The 21,624-nt window shown below is 37.5% G+C and overlaps 1 protein-coding gene across 4 annotated transcripts in view; it reads right to left on the bottom strand.

Annotated features, from left to right (window-relative positions):
* The window catches only part of TMTC2 (transmembrane O-mannosyltransferase targeting cadherins 2), a 570,414-nt gene that overhangs the window by 97,209 nt on the left and 451,581 nt on the right, over positions 1-21,624 (bottom strand). For 3 of the 4 annotated variants that reach the window (XM_069095096.1, XM_069095099.1, XM_069095097.1), the window contains one exon: positions 11,475-11,589. In XM_069095096.1, coding sequence (XP_068951197.1) covers positions 11,475-11,589 — 115 coding nt within the window. Of the gene's footprint in view, positions 1-9,429; positions 11,035-11,474; positions 11,590-21,624 lie in introns of those variants that run through there. The other variant, XM_069095098.1, reaches the window with a different exon arrangement.

The following is a 21,624-nucleotide window of genomic DNA, read 5'->3' as shown; positions in this document are numbered from 1 at the left end:
TATAATATATTGAAATGCTTGTTGCTGATTAAGTGCATAATAAAAAAGAAAATGCAAACAATTAAAATGACTATAAGCTTATCAATTTCTCCCCAATTTCATTATTGTATACTTTACCTCTATACTTCCATTCTCCTTATATAATTCTCTACAGTTCATGGTAGTGAAACCATCTTTGAAAATCCCTAAAGAAATATGTTTTGCATGACTTCACATGTATAATTGATATCAAATTGCTCAAGAAGGAGGAAGCCTTGGGAGGGAGAGAATTTGGAACTCAAATTTTTTAAAATGAATATTAAATTTTTGAATTTATAGGGAAATGCTTTATGAAATAAAGATACATGCTGGACAAGTAGAATCAACAGAACCTAGGGACAGATTAAATGTTGTGGGCAAGGTTAAGAGAGTTCAGGAACTTTCAGCCTCTAAGAGAATGAAGGAAGTCAATTTGGGGATGTCCCATGCAAAAGCAAAGGGTTGGAAAATTGAATGGTGGATGCTGGAAAGGGCACATGGGATAGGTAGGCTAGAATGTTGATGATGTTAAGACAAATTATGTCTGAGCAGTGTGGAAGGAGAGGTTGGAATTAGAATCTAGCTCCTAGTTGTTAGATTGTGAATGGATTTAATGATCAGATACAGGAGTTTTCATTTTATTCCAAAAGAAATAGGGATTCACTGAAACTTACTATGCAGGAGGGTGAGCTTTAGGTAAGTTTTCTAGGGAAGATGATTAGTTTAATGTTGATGATTAGTTTAATGTTAGACAATGAATTTGAATTGTCACTGAGACATGCCAGGTGGAAAAGTCTTTTAGACAATTGGAAACATGATTCTGAAACTTGAAAGAAAAAGATCAGGGATGAAAATATACATTTAGGGAGTCATTATATATAAAGATAACAGTTAAAACAGTGGAAGAAGAGATGATCACTTAGGGAAGGCATTTATAGAGAGGAAGACAAGAGAACAAAAAATCAAACCATGGGGGAAACCAAAGTTCATGTCCTGGTTCAAAGAATTTAGAATGCTAAGATCTGGCAATAATCTTGAAATCTACTGTTATTGTGCACTTCCTAAAAATTCTATATGTAGTTGAAGATTTCCATCCTTCATCAGTACAGAAATGAAAAGCCCTAAAATTCTATTACCTAGATGGCAATATAATCCACATTAACTAATAATTCTCTGATAGAACACTTCAAAAATAGGTCAGTGGACTTATTCCATTATTAGAGCCATCAAACTTCCAAACAAGACCAAGGTTCAAGGAAGCTGGCAACTTATAACCTGCCCAATGGCAGTCAGACTTAGATTGACCCCAAAGGTCAAGACTGACCTTATTGAAAGGTCACCAGTGGGTCAGGTTTTACCTTTAGTGATGAGAAAGGAGGAATAACAATAAATTTCTATAACGTAATTTTTTTTTTGTTTGCCTCTGGATTTCAAGCAATGTTTGCCATATAACAATTTTATACAATAACATCTAAATATAGGAAAAAGGATGGAGAAGAGCAAGACAATTAAGAATTTGCTGTAGAATGAGCTAGTCAGGAACCAAACTCAAGGAAGAAGGGAAGAATATGACTATAGGAAATATACTGAATATACGATGACAAATATCACAGCTAGTAGTGATATACTAAGACAGAGTAGGAACAAACAAGCCAGTGTGTAGTAATTAAAGAACAGTGGCTCTCCTAAGGACTAGACAGGGAGGAGGGAGGACAAAAGAGAGATACAAATGGAACCAACTTTAGGCAGAGAGTACCACCTTTGGTAGCAGTCCATCTTAAGACAAAGAGGAATTGGTAATGATTCGAACAAATCATCCCAAACAATGGTAATACCCACCATGAAATGATTGACAAAGATATTCAAAGGAATTGAATGAACCTACTATCTTCTTGGGGAAAGGAGACACATTTTTGTTTTTTGTTTCCAGAAGGAACAAGAATTGGAAAAATTCCCATACTTAATAAGAGGAAAATTGGGGTAAGGGGAGGAAATAATTTCCCTTGCCCTGAGATGCCATTGTCCTCGCTGCATGTCCTAGTCTAGAATTGTTTATGATATTCCCACAAATGCCAAAGTTCAATTTCTAACAGAACAAAAAGCAAAGAGCTAAGTTATGCAATTGTTGTAGATGTCAATAAAAGCACTTTGATCTGGTAGGGAAAAAGTCAAAAATTCCCACTAAAGTATTCAAGGAAGGTTCACTCCACCAGCCAAATTACAGGAGAACTCTGGTTCATATTCTCTTTGGAAATCTGAACCAGAATTCCTTAGGTCATGCCCTAAGAAAGTTTTCTCCAGAGTAAAATAAAAGAAAAGAAAGTAGGAAATTAGAGTAACTTGATATCTAAGAGCAGTAAATGACTTTGAAGCAATGTCAACCAATAGAAAGAATCCAGTCTTCGACATACAATTAACATTGGAGTGGCCCCTTTGGGAAAGAGATGTAGAGGGGGGCCAGAGGAGAAATAAAGGGATCCCCCAAAGTGGAAAAATAATAATGCAGAATTGTCTTTACAAAGCTGTAAAAAAATTATTTTGTTTTGCTTTGCTGTGAAGGGCAAAAAGCTGAATAAGTATGCCACACTTATATGCTTGCCAGAGGTCTTGTTGCATAGCAGAGAAAGTATAAGTGCTTGAGTTAGGAAGATCTGAGCTCAAATCCAGCCTTTAACACTTGCCTGCTGTGTGATTTCTATGTTCCTCAGACAATTTCCTAGGATTTACCTCCTAAGTCAGGTGAACTGCCATTGTTGGCTAACATCTATGCTAAATGAAGCACAGATCTGTTCTGTACTTATGTGAATTTGCAGCAGAATTATCCACTCTTTTGGCTTTTTTTCCTTTTGTCTTCATGAAGGTAGATTGCATGCTTTTTTCACAGTCTGAGAAATATTTTATGCTACTCACTGCATATAAGGTCACACCTGGAACCCAAGGAGTACTGAATAAACTTTTGTTCAAAATGGCAAAAATAAATAAATGGAATATGCAAAAGTTAAGGAAAATGGAAATAATGGACCATTCTCCTTGTAGGTTGAAGGGATTTTACCAACTATTGTGAAACATCTTTATTCTACTTTGTATATGTAGTTCTAACTGCTTTCATCTCTAGAACAAGTCTCCTCCCTTCATGAACTTTTCTCTTTTGATCTCATTTTTGTTGTTGTTCAAAAGTTTTACACTTATCTCTGACTCTCCCTGACCCCATCTGGGGTTTTCTTAGCAGAGATACTGGAGTGGCTTGCCATTTCCTTTTCCAGATCATTTTACAGGTGAAGAAACTGAGGCAAAGAGGTTAACAGACTTGCCCAGGGTCACACAGCAAGTGTCTAAGGCCAGATGTGAACACGTAAAGATGGATCTTTATGACTCCAGGTCAGGAACTCCATCCAATGCACCACCTAGCTGCTCCCCCCTGCCCCCACCATTTTACAGGTGAGGATGATGAGATAGAATGCAATTAAGGGACTTGCCCAGGATCACACAACTATTATGTTAATAATGCAGTCCAGATGCACTATTCCATACTCTATACCACCTAACTACCCACAATTCTAATATACTTCCCTCTCCAATACTGTCAGATTCCATATCAAAAATCTTGGATATGCTAAGGAGGCTAAATTAAAAAAAAATATTAACATATCTGATAAATTTCCAGTATAGTTATTTTGTTTGCCTATCTGTTAAAGAGATTGACACGGTTAAGTGGAAGGAGGGAGGGAGGGAGGGAGGGAAAGAAAGAGAGAGAGAGAGAGAGAGAGAGAGAGAGAGAGAAGCAGGGTGGGGTGGGGGAAGCTAACAGTCAGGAAGTCCAAGATTCAAAACATCCTAGCTATGACACCCCTGGATCCTCTCCATGCCCCAGGCACTTTCTAAGACTAAAAGTTGCAGGGAGGTGCCATTCCACATTGTTAGCCAAAATTCTTCACTGGTAGCTCCCTCTACCAATTAAATCAAAATCTCATTTTAAAAAAATGCTTTTTAGGGGGCAAGTATGTTTTTACAGTGGGGAAAGCACTGGACTTGACATCAGAGAATCTGAGTTTGGATGCCAGCTCTGCTATTTATTACCTTGGGCAAATCAGACACTTAACCACATTTGTATTATGAGTGAATAAGCTACTTGAGAATATGGAGTATGTCATTCTTTTTTCCTTTGTATTCCCAGCATTGTGAGTAGAACATAGTAGGTGCTTAATAAATGCTTGCTGATTGATTGAACTAGATGACCTCTCAATCCTCTTAAAGAACACCAAACCCTATGCATGATCTTTCTGATGCATAAATACTTAGTTTTATTGCACTATTTTCTGATAATAAGTGCTCTTTAAATATGAAAGTGTGAAGCAATGGAATGAAGGCCAGCCTTGGAGAGAGCAAGCCCTAGACTCAAGTCTTGTCACTGAAACATCCTAGCTCACTGACCGTGTGTAAGTCATTGAAGGCTATCATTTACAGAGATATTGCCTATTTGCACTAGTGGAGGGAATTTCCAGACTGGGAATACCATCTACTGAGAAATCACAAAATGAACAAAAATTAAGTGGTAGAATATTTTGTATTATTATACGACACCTTAATACAGTCAATGAAGTATCTGAAAAAAAAAATCTGATAGACAAAAGAGAGGAACTAGATCTGATACCAGATCTGGTAGAGGAAATATCCAATGAAGGGAAATCCTCTAACAAGACAGTCCCAGTAATTAATAGCCTAAGAGATTTGCTGCCCTAGAGCACTGAAAGCCTAAGGGCTTTGCTGATTTACCTAAAGTCATACAGAAGCAGTAACTGAACCTAGCTAGTTTTGCTAGGCTTTGAGACCAGCTCTCTAGCAAAACATGCTAATAAATGTTTAAAGACAAAACAGGGGAGAGGAATGGAATATTTGTGCATACTTTTAAGTTTAATTTACATTAACACTATCATAAGGCTACACAATCAACAACACAATAAGTCAAGCCCTAATTTGTAATGATTGCAGATTTCTGAGGTGCAAACACTCAAGGATAACTTAACAAGCTGGCTAGAGCTGGTTCCTACATATCTCTGAATACATGAATACATGCCCTACTACATTTCTATTTATATATATATATATGTATACACACATATGTATATATGTATGTATATGTATATGTGTATGGGAGAATGTGTATATGTGTTTGTGTATGTATGTGTGTATGTATATATGTACATATATTTGTAGAGTATTTATTGTCAGAATATAGCACGATAAAACTGTATAAACACTAACCTATCAGGAAGACCATCTATAGACTCAGAGAAGAAAAGAACATAGAACAATAATTAAATAATATATGTTTCAAGAACAACTTAGTCATTTTGACTATTATAAATACCCAAATTAACAAAGGACCTATGAAGGAAGACACTATTTGCATCCAGAGAAAGAACTGATAGAGGTTTGTATAGACGTATTATACACACACACACACACACACACACACACACACACACATATTTATGTCTATCAGTAGCCATCTCTGGGCTCCCCACTGATGAGGGAAGAAAAAAGGGGAAAAAAAAGTTACCTATTAATTTTATTATATATTTAAAAGGAATAGCAAATTGTACATAATAACTTTTTTAAAAATTCTACTACATTGTGGAAATGTTTGTTTTATTCCCTAAGTTCAAAATAAAATAAAATAAATTAAAAATAATTGTACAAGTTAGATTTAAATGATAATATTACATGTAAAATTTAAAACTGACTTCAAAGAAAGTGACAAATGATTTTTCCCAAGCAAAATTCATATCTAATGATTTCCTTCAAAATAATGTGTGCTGAGTATAAATTCAAATCATTTCTGCAAAAAACTGATCAATTCAATAGGCATTTATTAAGTGCCTACTATGTACTATTCATTATAAGCTAGACACAATAAAGAATACAGAAGAAAAAAGAAAGCTGATATTTGCTATCCTAAGGAGCACCTTCTGATCTAAAAGAAAGAACTGTTTGTTCATGCCTTGTGAAAATCAAAAGAAATGGTAGCAGGATTTCCTGGGATTCTGCCAATATGTTTGCAGGATTGATGTATTGCTGTAAGTTACTCAGAGCAAGGCTAAACCTTAATTCTAGCTGATAAATCCTTACTGCTGGAAGAGAAGCTGAGCTGAAATAAATGAGACCACAAATATTTAAGGAAAGGCTAGAAATGACAGAGCCTGGGATTTTGATGGTTACATGACTTTGGCTTCCCCAGATGTGTAAAAATTGGAGTGAGGAAGACATATGTTTTAACAGCTCTAACTGCTAACTGCTCTGTTCCACCACCACTGTACCATTGCATTAGGATTTGGTATTTGCCCAGACACAACTAATGGTTTGTTTGTGTAAAGGGATCCTTCTTATATAGCAACTAATGAGTTTAAGGAGGAGAAGGTAAGACAGCAATGTAGAAGTAACCCCCAGACTTGGCTTCCCTAATTGTGGCAAAAAGTGACACACTGAGTCAGAACAGTGCATTTCAGCCACCACACCAACAGCTACCCATATGTCCCAACTGTGGGAAAAGGCAAGCTTGTTACATATGCAGTTCCTATTTCTCTTTGTTTAAAAGTGTTCAGAGCCTCTGTTTCCTCATCTGTAAAATGGGTATAACAATATTTGCTCTATCTACAAAGTTTTCAGGGTTGTTCTGCTTCCTCTTTACTTAATTCTCTCTTTTCTCTGCCTTTCTAAAATGTGTGACTCTTCATTAAAACCTTCAGTTAGTAGAAACTCAGATTCAGAGAGGTGACATTTACTTGCCCTAGGTCATGAATGCCAGGATTGAACTCTAGCTCCAAATCTCAGTCTTCCTATTATACAACAGTGCCTCTAAGCAATCAGTGCTAGTGACATAATAAGAGACATGTGTGGCTCAGTGAATAGACTGCCAGGCCTGGAGTCAGGAACATGCATCTCCCACAGTTCAAATCTGGCCTCAAAAACTTACTAGCAGTGTGACCCTGGGCAAGTCACTTAACCCCGATTGCCTCAGTTTCTTCATCTGTAAAATAAACTGGAGAAGGAAATGTCAAACCACTTTGGTATCTGCTGAGAAAACTCCTAAATGGGGTAAAAAAAAGTTGGATATAACTGAAAAAAAAACCCCAACAACTCTACAAAAAAAAGTAGCCTATTTAGGTTTAAAACTACTCCTTTCCACCCTGAGAACCATCTCTGTCTCTACTGGAGTATAGTTCAAATGGCACTAAACATGAAGCCCACAGTGATTTGGGTTCAAATTCCACCTCAAGACACCTACTAGCTATGTGACTCTGGGCAAGTCACTTAACCTGAGGCTTAGTTTCCTCAAATGTATAATATAAATAATATCTCTAGTCCTTCCCTATTAAGGACATTGTGAGGATCAAACGAGATAGTTACTAAATAAATGAATGAATGAAACGAATGAGAAAGCAATTACTGGACATGTAATATGTGCTAAGTACTCTAGATACAAATAGAAAAAGCTAGATAGTGTCTAATCTCCATTAGGTCATTCTCTAAGGACAAAACACACAAAAGAAAATGTCAATGTCAAGGAGGATGAAAAAAACCTAGTAGCCCTAAAAGTATATCAGAGAGGCAGATGACAAAGCCCAAGAGTCCTTAGATTGCCTCAGTAGGTCAGATGACATGGTGGTATGGTACTTTCTACTGGCCCTACTGATCAATTCAATACTTAAAGAGACCAATTCAGACTATTCACAGGAAGAAAAAATACTGAAGCTGAAGCTTAAATACTTTGGCCACATAAAGAGAAGATAGAACTTATGGGAAAAGACCTCGAAGGGAAATACTGAAGGCAAAAGGAGGAGAGGATGAGAAGGTAAGAGACAGTGGAAGACAGAAGGGCCTGGCATGCTATGGTCCATGAAGTCATCAAGAGTTGGTCACAAATGGACAATAACCGTTCATAGAGGTAGAAAGGACAGATGGTAAGGCCAGGTGGTTCTCCAATTCTATTGGAAAGAATATAGCTGGTGATTTTAATCTCATCTATGCCATGTATGACAGCACAACTACTGTTTTGTTCTCAGCTAGTTTTGCATTTCCTTATAATATGGCTGAGAAAAAAATGAGCCAGAAAAAAAAGAGCCATTGGAGATACCATTCTAGCTAATGATAATCCCATGCTGATTGTCAGAATTGTCTGGGAAATAGCTCTTTTGTTTTTCTAAAAGTAGATTTCTTTTTAAATTGGTAGATGCACACTAACCTTTGCCATCAGCCTTTTAAAGGTAATCTCCATAATTACAAATCCATCTCTCAAAAAGAAGCGCAGAAGGTATTATGGGAACTCTGTCTTCATTTAAGGATTGATGCAAGAGCTTAATGGAATGGAAACACTGGGCATATCCACTTTAAGAAAGGAAAGGAAGGAGTACATTTTTTTTGCTAACAGTATGGAATAACATCTTTCAAACAATAATAATTATCATTTATACAATATAATGACATTGCATTTTTCCTTGAAGTAATAGGTGAGTTTCATGTCTCTGAAGCAAAAAGGACCTCTGAGACAATGTATTACATCCCATTGACTTTACAAAACAGTGGAGTGGATTGAGGACTGGACTTGAAGCCAGGAAGCCTTGGGTAGAAGTCCCACTTTTGTAGCTTATTAGCTTTATGACTCTGGATAGGTCGCTTAATTTCTCTGAGCCTCATTATTTTCATCTATAAAATGGGGGTAGGAATGGGGAGAATAATACTAGGTGGCTTGTAAGATCTTTTCCAATTCTAAGCTTATCATGTTCTAGATGAGGAAACTGAGGTCGAGGGTGACGTGCCTGTGGTTACAACAGTGTCAGAGGCATGATTTGAAGTAAGATTTTCTCAGTTCAGAAGCATCCTCTGTACCACATCAATTAACTTAAAATTGCCTATGAGAGTCAGCATAGTTTCATGGCTAGTATGAGCCTCTGAACCAGGAAGACACAGGTTCAAGTCTTGGTATATATTGGCTATATGACCCTGGAAAAGTCGGCTAACCTTTGCATGTTATATAACCTGACCCATGTTATAGATAACTCTCTGACCCTAAGTTACTGACCTGCATTGGTGGAAGGCACTTCCATTCTCAGGAGTTCCTGATGACACTGAAATCATAGATCTAGTGCCTATCTCCTCCTAAATTTCTGTAAAATTGTTGGCTTACACTTTTATCTTTTTATAGTCTGAGTGATGTTTTTTTTTTCAGCTCATCTCTGTTTATGAGTTATATACATCAAAGGCTATTTTCTTAACAATGTACAAGACAATAATTGGGGAGATGCCTGCTGTTTCTCCTTCAGAAGATGACATTGAATTTTTTTCCCCCTTTGACTTATATACATTTTAAAAAGGAATTTTCAGGACAATCTAATTGATGATATCATTCATTGCTTATTTTTCAAAGTGAAGTATTATTCCATTTAATAATGAAAAAATTATACATTTATTATCAAAAGCAATTTCAAGCATTTTTAATAATTATTATATATGTATATATGTGCACATACATATATGTATATACATATATATGTGAGGTTGGTACTTTTTTTGTTTGGGCATGAACACGGATTTTCATGATCAATATTAAGGCCCATCAGACAGTGAGTTTCAAATCAAGTGTATTATTTGACCTACACTGGGCTCTCTTAAGGTGGGGGTTGAGGACAGGGCACTTCTTTGGCCAAAGCCAGAAACAGTAAGAAACTGTATGCCCCATTCCTAAAGATGACCTCTTATGTCAGGTCCTATGTCAGAATAACCTGATCCATGACAAATTTGCCCAAACTTCCAGGCTCAGAATGACCCAGAAATGGCACAGTAAAAATTCAATTCCTGCAAGCTAAAAGTCCCTTGACCTTAATTAAGACAATAATTAACCTTAGATGGAATGTTATGCTTCAGCACTTCAATGATCTATGATTTCAATGTTGTGAGTCTCCTCCACAGTTTAATTAAGTAGATAGTCTTCATGAGTAGCAATAGTTGAAAAATTCATCCCCCATGGTAAACCTGGTGATGAGACAAAGAATTATACCCCCTCCTTTGCTTGCTACCAGAGTGTGGGGCTGGCATAGACTGCCATGATTAATGATTTTCTCTTTTTCAACCACAGCTGTATTTCTTGTGCTGGTTTAGCTTTCTCTTTTCCTTTTTTCTAAGATGTTTTGTCTGTCAAATCCTATGAAGAGGCCACGTAACATGGGTGTAGACAGAGGTTCTTTACATGATAGGACTGGGCTGGCAGGAGAACTGGATGAGACCGCTAACTAGACGTTGGACTTGGAGATGATCTTTTCCAGCAGGTTCATCATGCGCTCCCGAAGCTGGAGGCTCTGGACCTGGATGATGTTCTGTTGGTCAAGAATATGCTGCACCTCCTAGAAGGTTTCTTCCATTGCCCGACTCAGTTTCTTTTGCTCCTCCAACATTGATTCCATCAGTTTGAGTTTTTTCTTTTCCTTTTTTTGACTGGTCTTTCTTCTGATCTTAACTTAAAAGAGAGTAAGCTGGAGGAGCTCTCTGAGCAGTCATCCTCGTAGCACTCTTCCCTTCCTTCATATGAATACTGGTTATACGGTAAGTACAGAGGGGTGGACTTAGCAGACGGCAACAGGGATGCCTTGGTCTGGGATGTGGAAGGGCCGGGCTGCTGGCTCTCCTGCAGTTTCACGTCATTGTATTCAGTGACTCTGGACGGTATTCTATCAATGGTTATATAATAAGGCCAGTCAGGTGGAACAGACTCACTATCAGTCATGCATTTTAATTTCCTGTACTGGAATGTCATGTTGTTACCAACATGATCTTAATTTTTATCTTAATCTCTTCTCCATGGCGATGCTTCCCAGTCATTTCAAAGAGTTTATTAGCCATTTTCTCATAAACTTTGGCATTCCGCTTAGTTTACTTCAATTCATCAAAAAATTCTTCCCAGACCAGCATTAAGCCTCTCATCTCTGCATCTGTCCAGTTTCTGGCCCTCCTGTGTTTCTCAATCTGAGGAAAAACAACATAACTAGGGATTTCTGCTGTGACCATGGCTGATTGACCTTTCCAGTCCTGAAATTCTGTGAACTTTCAGGGCCTTTAGACTCAGTTTTCCACCCAGGCATCCAGAATAAGAGCCTGAATGATATGTTTTTAAAATAAACCAGTTGCAAGTCAGAGTTGAAGTCTTGAAAGAAGATATGTGGTGTCCGTGTGAAGACAAAGCACTGATTTATGAGATTTTTTTTTTAAAGCTTCTATAGCCTGGGTTGTGAAGCTTAAAAAATGGAGAGCCACAAAACTTTCACCAGAGATCAAATAAGCAAAAATATTTTCGTGCATAATAATGGGGGGATGTTAAAAAGAAATGGCCAAGAAATAGCTCTCTCAAAGTCAGGTCTTCAGGAATTGAAGGGTGGCAGCCAAAGAAGAAGCCAATGGAGACTCACCTGAGCATGTGGGCTGCATTGAAGACAACATCAAATTCGTCACTGTCCAGCTCAGCTGCCTTCTGAGCCATCTCAGCTGCCTCCATCAGCCGAGCCTCTTCCAGAAGGAACTGGCCTGAGAGAGAGAGAGAGAGAATGTGAGAGAGATAATGCAAGAGAATAAGAGAACGTGAGAGAGAGAGAGGGAGGAGAGAGAATGAGAGAGAACTAGAGAAAGAGAGATAGAGAGAGAGAGAGAGAGAGAGAGAGAGAAAGTACATGGGTGAGCTATAGGTAAGGAACCAAATTCAGAGCAGCAGTGCAGCTGCTGGAGTCAGGAAGACCTGACAAATTCGGCCTCAGATACTTCGTTGTGTGATCTTGGATGAGTCACTTTATCTGTTAGTGTAGGCGGCAGGTAAGTGGCTCAGTGGATAGAGTGCGGAGCCTGGAGTCAGGAAAGACCTGAGTTCAAATCCACCCTCAAACACCAGTAGCTGTGTGATCCTGGGCAAGTCACTAAACCTCTGCCTTAACTGATTGGAGAAGAAATGGAAAACCACTCCAGTATCTTTTTCAAGAAAACTACATAGAGAATACTGGCACACTATGATCTATGGGGTTACAAAGTCAATCACTACTGAACAAGATATGGCTGCTACTCGAAGGTTTATCAAAGGTGATCTATCTTTCTCTAAGGTGGTTTCCTTGATTTTTATAAGATGATACTGGCAGGCTATAAATTACCTATATATACACACTGATAATATAATCAAAATTATTTCACTTTTACATTAGTGATTAATGTAGAAATATATCTTACATTTCTCTCTCTCTTTTTTTTTTAACAACTATGCCCTCCCAAGGCAATGCAATCCATAAAAATAAATTGAACATATCTTCTGAAATGTATTACAAATATAAATGGTACTGACTTTCCTTACTATTGATCCCCTATCATGAATGCACTAGGAACTGAATACAAAGCAAAAATCAATCAACAGACTAATATTTATTAATTGCCTCCTATGTGCTATATAAAGGTTTGTTGACTGACTGATAGACTAAGAGGTTCTGTGACATAATAGACCCAAAGAGCAGATCGTGAATATCAAGGATCATATTACACATTGGGCATTTCCTAGTTGTAGGGATTCTGGAGGAGTCACTTAATGTCTCAGTGCTGTAGGCCAATGGCGTGGAACTTAAACAGAAATGGGGGCCACTAAGCATATATAAAGATCCCTGCTGAATGCATATTGACTTAGAAAACCACATATTAACATGATCTCCATTCTATTATATGTCTCTTTATGTTGTTAAATATTTCTCAACTTCTCTATAATCTGGTTTGGACATCCCAGAGTGTATTGTGACACCTCTAATCTGGGTAACTCTCTATGACTGTCTGTTTTCATAGAGGGTGATGAATTGTATGGGGGTTTCTCACCTGAGAGTTTCCTAGACCAAAGAAATTTCCAGTCCAGTCTCTATCCCAATTCACATTATGTACCAAGCATTGTGCTAAGAGCTGGGAACATACATAATAAAAGACTGGGGAAAAGTAGGTTTGAAAATTGACTTTTACATTCATGATTAATGCAGAAACAGATTTGTCATTCTACATTTGAATTAGTGAATTGAAAGAGATAAATCATGATGTGCAAATCAAAACAACTCTAAGGTATTACCTTACACCTGTCAAATTGGCTAATAGGACAGAAAAGAAAAAGACAAATGTTGGAGGGAATGTGGGAAAATTAATACACTCATCTACAACTGGTGGTGATATGTACTGATTCAACCTTTCTGGAGAGCAATTTGGAACTATGTCCAAAGGGCTATAAAACCGTGCATACCCTTTGGCCAAGCAATAGTACTACTAGGTTTGTATTCCAAAGAGATAAGAAACAAAAAGGAACCTAGGTACTTTTGTACCTATGTGTACAAAAATATTTATAGCAGCTCTGTTAGTGGTGGTAAAGAATCAGAAATTGAGGGGATGCTCATCAATTGGAGAATGGCTAAACAAGTTGTCATATGTGATTTGGATGGAATACTTTGGGGCTTTAAGAAATAATGAGCAGGATATTCTCAAAAAAAACATGGAAAGATTTACATGAACTGATACAAAGTGAAATGAGCAGAACCAGAACATTGTACACAGTGGTAACAGCAATATTGTATGACGATCTACTATGAATAACTTGGCTATTCTCAGTAATACAATGATCCAAAACAATTCTGTAGGTCTGTGATAAAAGGTGCTATACATCTCCATTGCAGATCAACGATACTTTTTCTTTATTTTTCTTGTTTTTTTTTTTTTGTCTGTGTTTTCTTTCACAGCATGACTTACACGGAAATTTGTTTTGTATAACTACACATGTATAATTTATGTGAAACTGCTTGCCTCCTCGATCACAGGAAGGAGGGGAGGGACAGAATTTAGAACTTGAAATCTGAAGGAAAAAAAAGAATGTTAAAATTGCTTCTACATGTAATTGGGAAATAATAAAATATTAAATAAGGGGAAAAAAGAAAGAAAGAGAGAGCTCAAACCATGCTAGGTCAGTCCAAAAATGCTAGATTTCATTTGATCTTGGAAACTTAGTAGGTAAGGTTTGGTGGGTACTTGAAAGAGAGATTATTGAGAAATATTGTGTGCTATAGGTTTGAGAAGTATGCTGAAGGAGACAGAACAATGTTTGGACTCAGAGTTCCAATTCCAACTGTGGTACTACTAGGCATACAGAGTAGTCCCAAAGAAAGAACATTTGCTAGCTCTAGACTCAGGCAATCTGGTTTCAAACCCCTCTATGTAATACATATGGTGTGACTTCAGGTAAGTTACTTAACTTACCTGGGCCTCAGTTTCCCCACTTCTAAAATGAAGGGGTTAGACTAGATGACCTTTATGGTCCCATCCATTTCTTTGATCTATGATCCTATGAACAAATGAATTACTTTAGACAAATCACTTAATCTGTCTTTGCCTCATTTTCCAAACTTGTAAAATGGATCAATGGGCTGAATCAGATACTGCCTAATGTCCCTTAGAACTCTAAATTTAAGATCCTAAAAATCTATAGTAAACTCAAGTGTGTTTTATTCACTAACTTTGAGATTAGTTTAATTTTCCTGGACTCTGTCATTTAGATTTAACTAGAATTCTGTATTGAACTACATGAATTTAAAAAAATTATATCAGGGACATTAATGAAAAACAAAGAAAACAGATCAAACATTAACCCCCATGAAGCACTCGCTTTTATTCTCCTAGTGGGAACAGAAAAATGCTCAATTTCAAGCATAATCCACCATAGTCCAATCATTTACAAACCCAAATCACTGCCTACAACACCAGGTGCTGCCTGCATGACTGTAAGACTGCTTATATATTGCTCCAATAGTTATTTTTACCTGATAACAGCTGCCTTGCTTTAAATATTGAATAATATTTTAACCATAACAAAAATGGTGTTTATAATGATACACTGGTGTCACAGGGAGTTGGGGGAGGGAGAGTTTTTTGTTTTGTTTTGGGTTTTTTAGTATTTTTTTCAATAGTCAAGCCTTTATCTCATCAAAACCCAATTACCAACTACTCTTTCTGGACAAAATGACACATCCAAATTTGTCTCCTTAACCACAATTTTTTTTTGTTGTGAAATGAGAAAGAAGAAGGGGAAAGCCTCTATTTAAAAGATTGACTGCAAAAGTACAATCACCCTGAATAATCTTAAACTTTAACTAGTAGGAGAACAGGGAATAAAGATAAGCAAGGACCTCCTCAAATTGGACTACAATCTTTTTCTTTAGGAGTCAACTGAGGGACCTCCAGGGCTTGAGGCTATTCCTCCAGCAGTCCTTATATCCAATATTTTAGATGTCAGAAAACCTCATTAGAAAATTGGAAATGACTATGGGGGGGGGGGACTCACAAAAATTGCATATTCACATAGATCAACCACGTGGTTATGGTGCTGGAATTACAGAGTATAAAGGGAATGGGAATCTGAAGATCTTCCCTGCCCCTAGGTCCCTTGATAGGCTTAAGTGACTCTGAGAACCTTCCCTGATCTGAAAATACACTCTAGCCCCTAATAGGCCGAATGTGGGCACATGGAGTCTGTGGTGGGAGGCTTGTTTTTCACGAATGCCCACACTGTTACTTGTGATTGGGCAGTGGGTCAAGAGGGCTGTGACATTTTCTGAGCCAGAAGGCTATATATAAACTGATGTGAGGTTTTGCTTTGAGGCTCACTTTGGGAAGAGTTGTGTGATTTGGCCAGATGAGACTCTGGGCAGCCATTGAGGCCCCTGGCTTTGAAAACCCAGATGTTGGTGCTTCCCTCTCTGGTAACTAACTAGATATGGGTTTAATGGTCAGGCAGCTGGAAGCCCTGTTTGCTGAACTGTGTTATTTCCTGTTGTAACTTCTGTTTGTATTTTCTGAAGTTCAGGGTGCTGACTTTTCCCCCTGAACTAGGTAAATTATATATGTTTGATTGATTAAAGTAAGATTGTTAACCCATTTTGAGTTGCTTTCCTCTAGAAAAGCAGATCTAAGAATGTGTGCTAGCAGCCATCCTGGGTATGCTAGGGTGTTTGCTACTACACAGAGTATACTGATACAAATAAAAATAATCAAAATGCCAAATATTAACTTATTTATTATTTTTAAAAGTTTTCCTCAATCTCATTAACTTCAAGGATATCAAGCTAAAACAACTCTTTGGTTGGTTATATTTCAGTTTTCTTATTGGTTCAGTCATGTTGAATTCTTCCTCACCCCATTTGGAGTTTTCTTGGCAGAGGGTACTTGAGTGTTTTGCCATTTCCTTCTCCATCTGATTTTACAGATGAGCAAACTGAGGCAAATAGGGTTAAATGACTTGTCCAGGGTCACACAGCAGGTGTCTGAGGATGAATCACATCTTCCTGATTCCAAGCCTGGCCCTCTAGCCACTGTGCCACCCTCTGTACTTCAGTTGATTATCTTTATTAGAGTCTAGAACTGGATGGCTCCAGAAAGCAGAGAATGTCTATCCTAAACCTTCATTTTCATAAATGAGGAAATCATGCTATGACTTACCCATAATCATACAGCTAATCAATGCTGAAAGCAGAGTTTGAGAGTTTTAGTTCAGTTTCTTTGACCCCAAATTAAGTGCTCTGTCCACTAGCCCAGTCTTTTAAAATAATTTTTTTCATGATATATCATCTATATATAGGTTAATTAGTTGTAAAATCAAGAAAGGAAAACTTGATACAGTAAAAAGAACACTGTATTCAGGGTCAAGGGACCTGAGCTAAAATCCTGGCCTCCCTACTTACTAGGTACACTACAGTGGATGGAAAGTAGGAATTGGAGTCTAGGAGATCTGAGTTCAAATCATCCTCTGACATTCACTAGCTGTGTAACCCTGGCAAGTAACTTAACCTCTGCCTCAGTTTCCTCATCAATAAAATGGGGATAGTAATAGCATCTACCACCCAGGGTTATCATAAGAAGAAAATGACATAGCATTTGGAAAGTGCTTTGCAAATCTTAGAGCATCATATAAAATGTTATCACTACTGCTGCTGCTGCTTGTGTTTCGTCAAATAAATTGCAGCTCCTTTAATTTCTTCATTCTTTCAAATGGGGGAGTTGGATTAGATGACCTCTAAGGTCCTTCAAAGTTTCAAATTTATGATGCTATGACTTTCATGTCTATTTTAAGTACAAATGTTCTAGTTTCTACCATGCTGATTTGGGCAGGGTGGGGGGGGGAGGACATAAAGACAGAAAGCAATGCTATCCTCTTGTAAGAATTATTTCATCAAATAACTCTTTCTCTCTTGCTCCAGATCAACAGACCAATGTGAGGAGATGTTATTTGAACAGAGTAAAACACCATTTTCTTGCAATGCTATCTAGTCTCAATTTTTGTTTGTTTGTTTAGCAGGTTTTACAATTTGAATTGGAAGGGAAAGTCAATTGTTATTCCACTATGGAGCAGCAGTATTTTTATTTATTTATTTTGTAACAGCCCAATAAAACATATACTGGAAATATGCTTTTGTAGGAAGGTGTCTAAGGGCTCAAAAATATCATAAATATGGAAAGTAGTACTAGCTGTTCTCTTATCAATGACTCAGAAACTTATATGGCTTTGGGACCAGGCTATAAGGGGCAAAACTAAATTTGGCCTGGACTTTGATGATGCCTGCAGAGGCAGATGACCAGATGAGAGGTAGAAATGTCAATCAAGTTTCATGGCATCAAGTTGGCAGGGAATGGAGTTGAATTCATTCAAATTGATTGTCTCTAAACTGAACCTCAGTCTCGTTATACATTTAAAACATGACACTGGTTTATTTTATATGCAGAGCTTACATCACAAAGTCTCATTTCCTTCCCTGTCTTGAAACATTGTCGAATCCATGGTAAACAAGGTTGGTTACAGGCTTAGTTTCCGTGTAGTACGATTTATCTTTTTTATGTAAGCAGCAGACTGTCGTTGAAAGACTCTGGGGTCAGAGGATTGTAAAAAAAGTCCTTTAATATCCTGCCTCTGACACTTACTACCTATATGACCTCCAGCAAAGTCAATGAACATTCAAGGATCTCGGTTTTCTCATCTGTACAAGGAGGGGGTTGGATTAGATGACCTCTAACTTCCCTCCCAGCTCTAGATACGTGATCCCATATTGCTATTTAGAGGCAGCTAGGTGACACATAGGTAGAGCTGTGGGCTAGGAGTGAGGAAGATCTGATTTCAAATGAGGCTTCAGATACTTACTGTGACTGTGTGACCCTGGGCAAGTCACTTAACTGTTGTCTGTGTTGGTTTCTTCAGTTATAAAAATGAGGATTATTATAGTACCTAATTCCCTGGGTTCTTGTGAGGACCAAATGAGGAAATATTTTTAAAGTGTTTTAGTACAGTGCCTGGCATGTATTTGGCATTTAATAAACCCTTTTGTCCTTCCTTTCTTTGCTTTCTTCCTCCCCTTCCTTCCTTTTTTTCCTTCTGTCTCTTCCTTTTCTCCTTCCTTCCTTCTTTCCTTCCTTCCTTCCTTCCTTAATATATGCCTAGAATTCTCAACTAGATTATGTTTCCCTATAGGGCAAGGGCTATATTATCTCACCTAGTATCACCAGGACCCTGAACAGTACCTTGAACACAGTGGGTACTCAAGAAATATCTTGTGAGGACAGTGGTATAGACAGTTACCTGAATGTAATTAAAAGAAAATGCAGTAATGGTTCATGGCTAATGAATAGTCATTCAAATTCTCTTTCCCAATGGCCATTCAATTATAAAAATTATTTTATCTATACACTCTTTCATGCAACAACAATACATTCCACAAATATTTATTTAGTGCCTTTAATTTAATACAGTGCATTGTGGGCATGAGGAAAAGGTAAGGGAGAGGAGCACTCTAGATATAATGGGACAGTTCATATAAAGTCAAGGAGGAAGAATCTGAAAGGCATCAATTGGGCCTTTTTGGTTGCAATTCAGAGGGAATTCATATGAATACAGTCTAAAAATATAGATGGCAGCCAGATTAAAAAGGGGCTTTAAAAGACTAGTGAAGTTTGAGTTTGATCCAAGAAGCAATAGTGGGTCTATTCAAGTTTCTTGAGGAAGTGAAAATGATGTGGCCAGCCCTATGGTTTAGGAATATCAGTTTGACAGCTAGGTGGACAAGTGATTGGTAGAGAGACATTAGGAAGCTATTTGCAACAGGTGAAACAAAAAGCAATCAGGTCCTTAACTAGGGAGGCTTTGTGAGTAGAGAAGAGGGGATGAATGTGAGGGATGCTGTGAACATATAATCTATGCTGTGTTTGGAAACTGGATCTAAGGTAGCTGGGAGAGATGAGTGGAAGAGCTGAGGCTGTGAATGAGGTAGTTAAGATCAGATTAAGCACCAGCAACAGGAAAGACCAGGGAAGGTACCACTTGAGACCTTAAAGAAACAGAAGGATTCTGCCAGGTAAAGATGAAAAGGGAATGTATTGCAGACATACGACATGGCTTATGTATAGAAGGAGGAAATGAAACATGGCCTTTGGTGAAGGGCCAGTAATAGTGCAGAAAAGGAAGCAATGTAAAATGTAGGCTTGGAGCCAAGTTGTGAAGAGCACTGAATGACAGGTTAAACAAATAGCATTATACACTAGAGACAATGATTCAAACTACTCCAGATAACATATTATATTTTTTTCCTGACTGTAAATATGAACAAAGGAAGGGAAAGAATGTTCCTAAATATGTTTGATTTGCTTTTAAATTAAAATTTCTTTGACTGAAAATCAGTACAATTCTTTCTTCCTTAATGTTTAAAATAAAGATATGTTTTCCCCTTATACATAGTAGAGGGAACACATTGTTTGGCTTTGCAATTTGACGAGTTCCATTACTCTATGCTCCAGAAGGAAACCACAAACTTCTAAGAAATAAATTTGATGTTAAAGTATGAATTTTGACTCCATATCCTACCATAATTTCTTTATTATAAATATCAAGATTTTTTTTTACTATACATCTAGCTAACCATCAACCAAATCATCTTTCCATCCACCCATCCATTCTTTGAAGAAGCATCTATTAAATATTCACTCTAGTGAAAGGTAACATGTTGCTTTCTAGAGACAAAAAGGCAGATTAAAAAGTGTATAAACTCAAAAGAAATTAAATTTAAGAAACTCACATTTTCCTGGAGTTGCAGTCTCCCTGATGCTTACTATTTTCAGAAATGGTTCAGTGGATAGATTACCAAGCCTAAAGTCAGAAAGACTCATCTTCCTGAGTTCAAATCTCTCCTCAGACACTTACTAACTGTGTGACCCTGGAAAAATCACTCAACCCTGTTTGCCTCAGGTTCCTCATCTATAAAATGAGCTGGAGAAGGAAATGGCAAACCACTCAACTACCTTTGCCAAGAAAACCCCAAACAGGGTCATGAAGAGTTGGAAATGACTAAAAAAATGATTTATCAACACAATGTCTCAGAAAGGAAGAGAAAAGTGATTTCAAAAACTCTGATCACATACATATCATTTACATCTATTGCCTCCTCTCCTCTCCTATTCTAATCACCCTACTTCAAGCCCTTATATCTTCTAGCCTATACTTACTATAATACTGTCCTAAATGGTCTTCCTTTTCCAGCCTATCCTCTCTCAAGTTTATTCTTTAAATTGGTACCTGATTAATCTTCTTTTTTTAATGCTTTATTAACTTCTGATTTGTATCATTCATTTCCGCCAGATTTTGAATTACAAATTTTCTCCCTGTTTTGCCTCTACCCACCACCCCAAAATAGCAGTCTCACAGGATATCCAGTCCTCCAATCTGCTCTCTCCCATATTTTCTCCCATACCCCTTTCGACTTTTCCAGTGGATCTCTATGCCTCAGTGCCTGTATATATTATTTCCCAATTACATGTAAGATGGTATTAATAATAGTATATATATATATATATACACACACATATATACATACATATATGAATATTTGATTTTAAAACTTTCAATTACAGATTCATTCCCTTCCTTCCTTGTCACCCACCCTTACTGGGAAGATAAGCAGTTCAGTATAGGTTGTATATGTGTGGCTAATGCAAAACATTAACATAGTAGATATATTGTAAAAGACTGACTATATTTCCCTCCCTCCTATCCCACCTCCCACTTGTTCTATTCTCTACTTTGATCCTGTCCTTTTTCAAACGTGGGTGCTTCCAACTTCCCTCCCCCCCAGCCTGTCCTCCCTTCCATCATCCTCCCTCTCATCCCCTTCCCCCCTACTCTCTTGTAGGGTGAGATACCCTATTTAGTGTACATGTCATTCCCTGCCTGAGCCAAATTCAATGAGAATAAGGTTGACCCATTCCTTTTTGCCTTCCTATTCTTCCCCTCCATTGTAACCATTTTCCCTTGCCTCTTCTGTATGAGATAGTTTAACCCCAATCTGTCTCTCCCCATCTCCTCTCATTGTATTCCTCTCACCTCTTAATTTCACTGTTTAAGTATCATCCCTTCCTGTTAAATTGGTCCTGTGCACTCTATCTATCTATCTATCTATCTATCTATCTATCTATCTATCTATCTATCTACCTATAAACATATATACACATTCACATATGTATTCATATGCCCATATA

This window comes from Petaurus breviceps, unplaced genomic scaffold (genome assembly GCF_028583685.1).
Source record: "Petaurus breviceps papuanus isolate PSGF00001 unplaced genomic scaffold, PetGlider_PUasm1.0 225, whole genome shotgun sequence".
Lineage (NCBI taxonomy): Eukaryota > Metazoa > Chordata > Mammalia > Diprotodontia > Petauridae > Petaurus > Petaurus breviceps.
The sequence above is the reverse complement of the archived record's forward strand: the minus strand, read 5'-3'. Positions and strand labels throughout refer to the sequence as shown.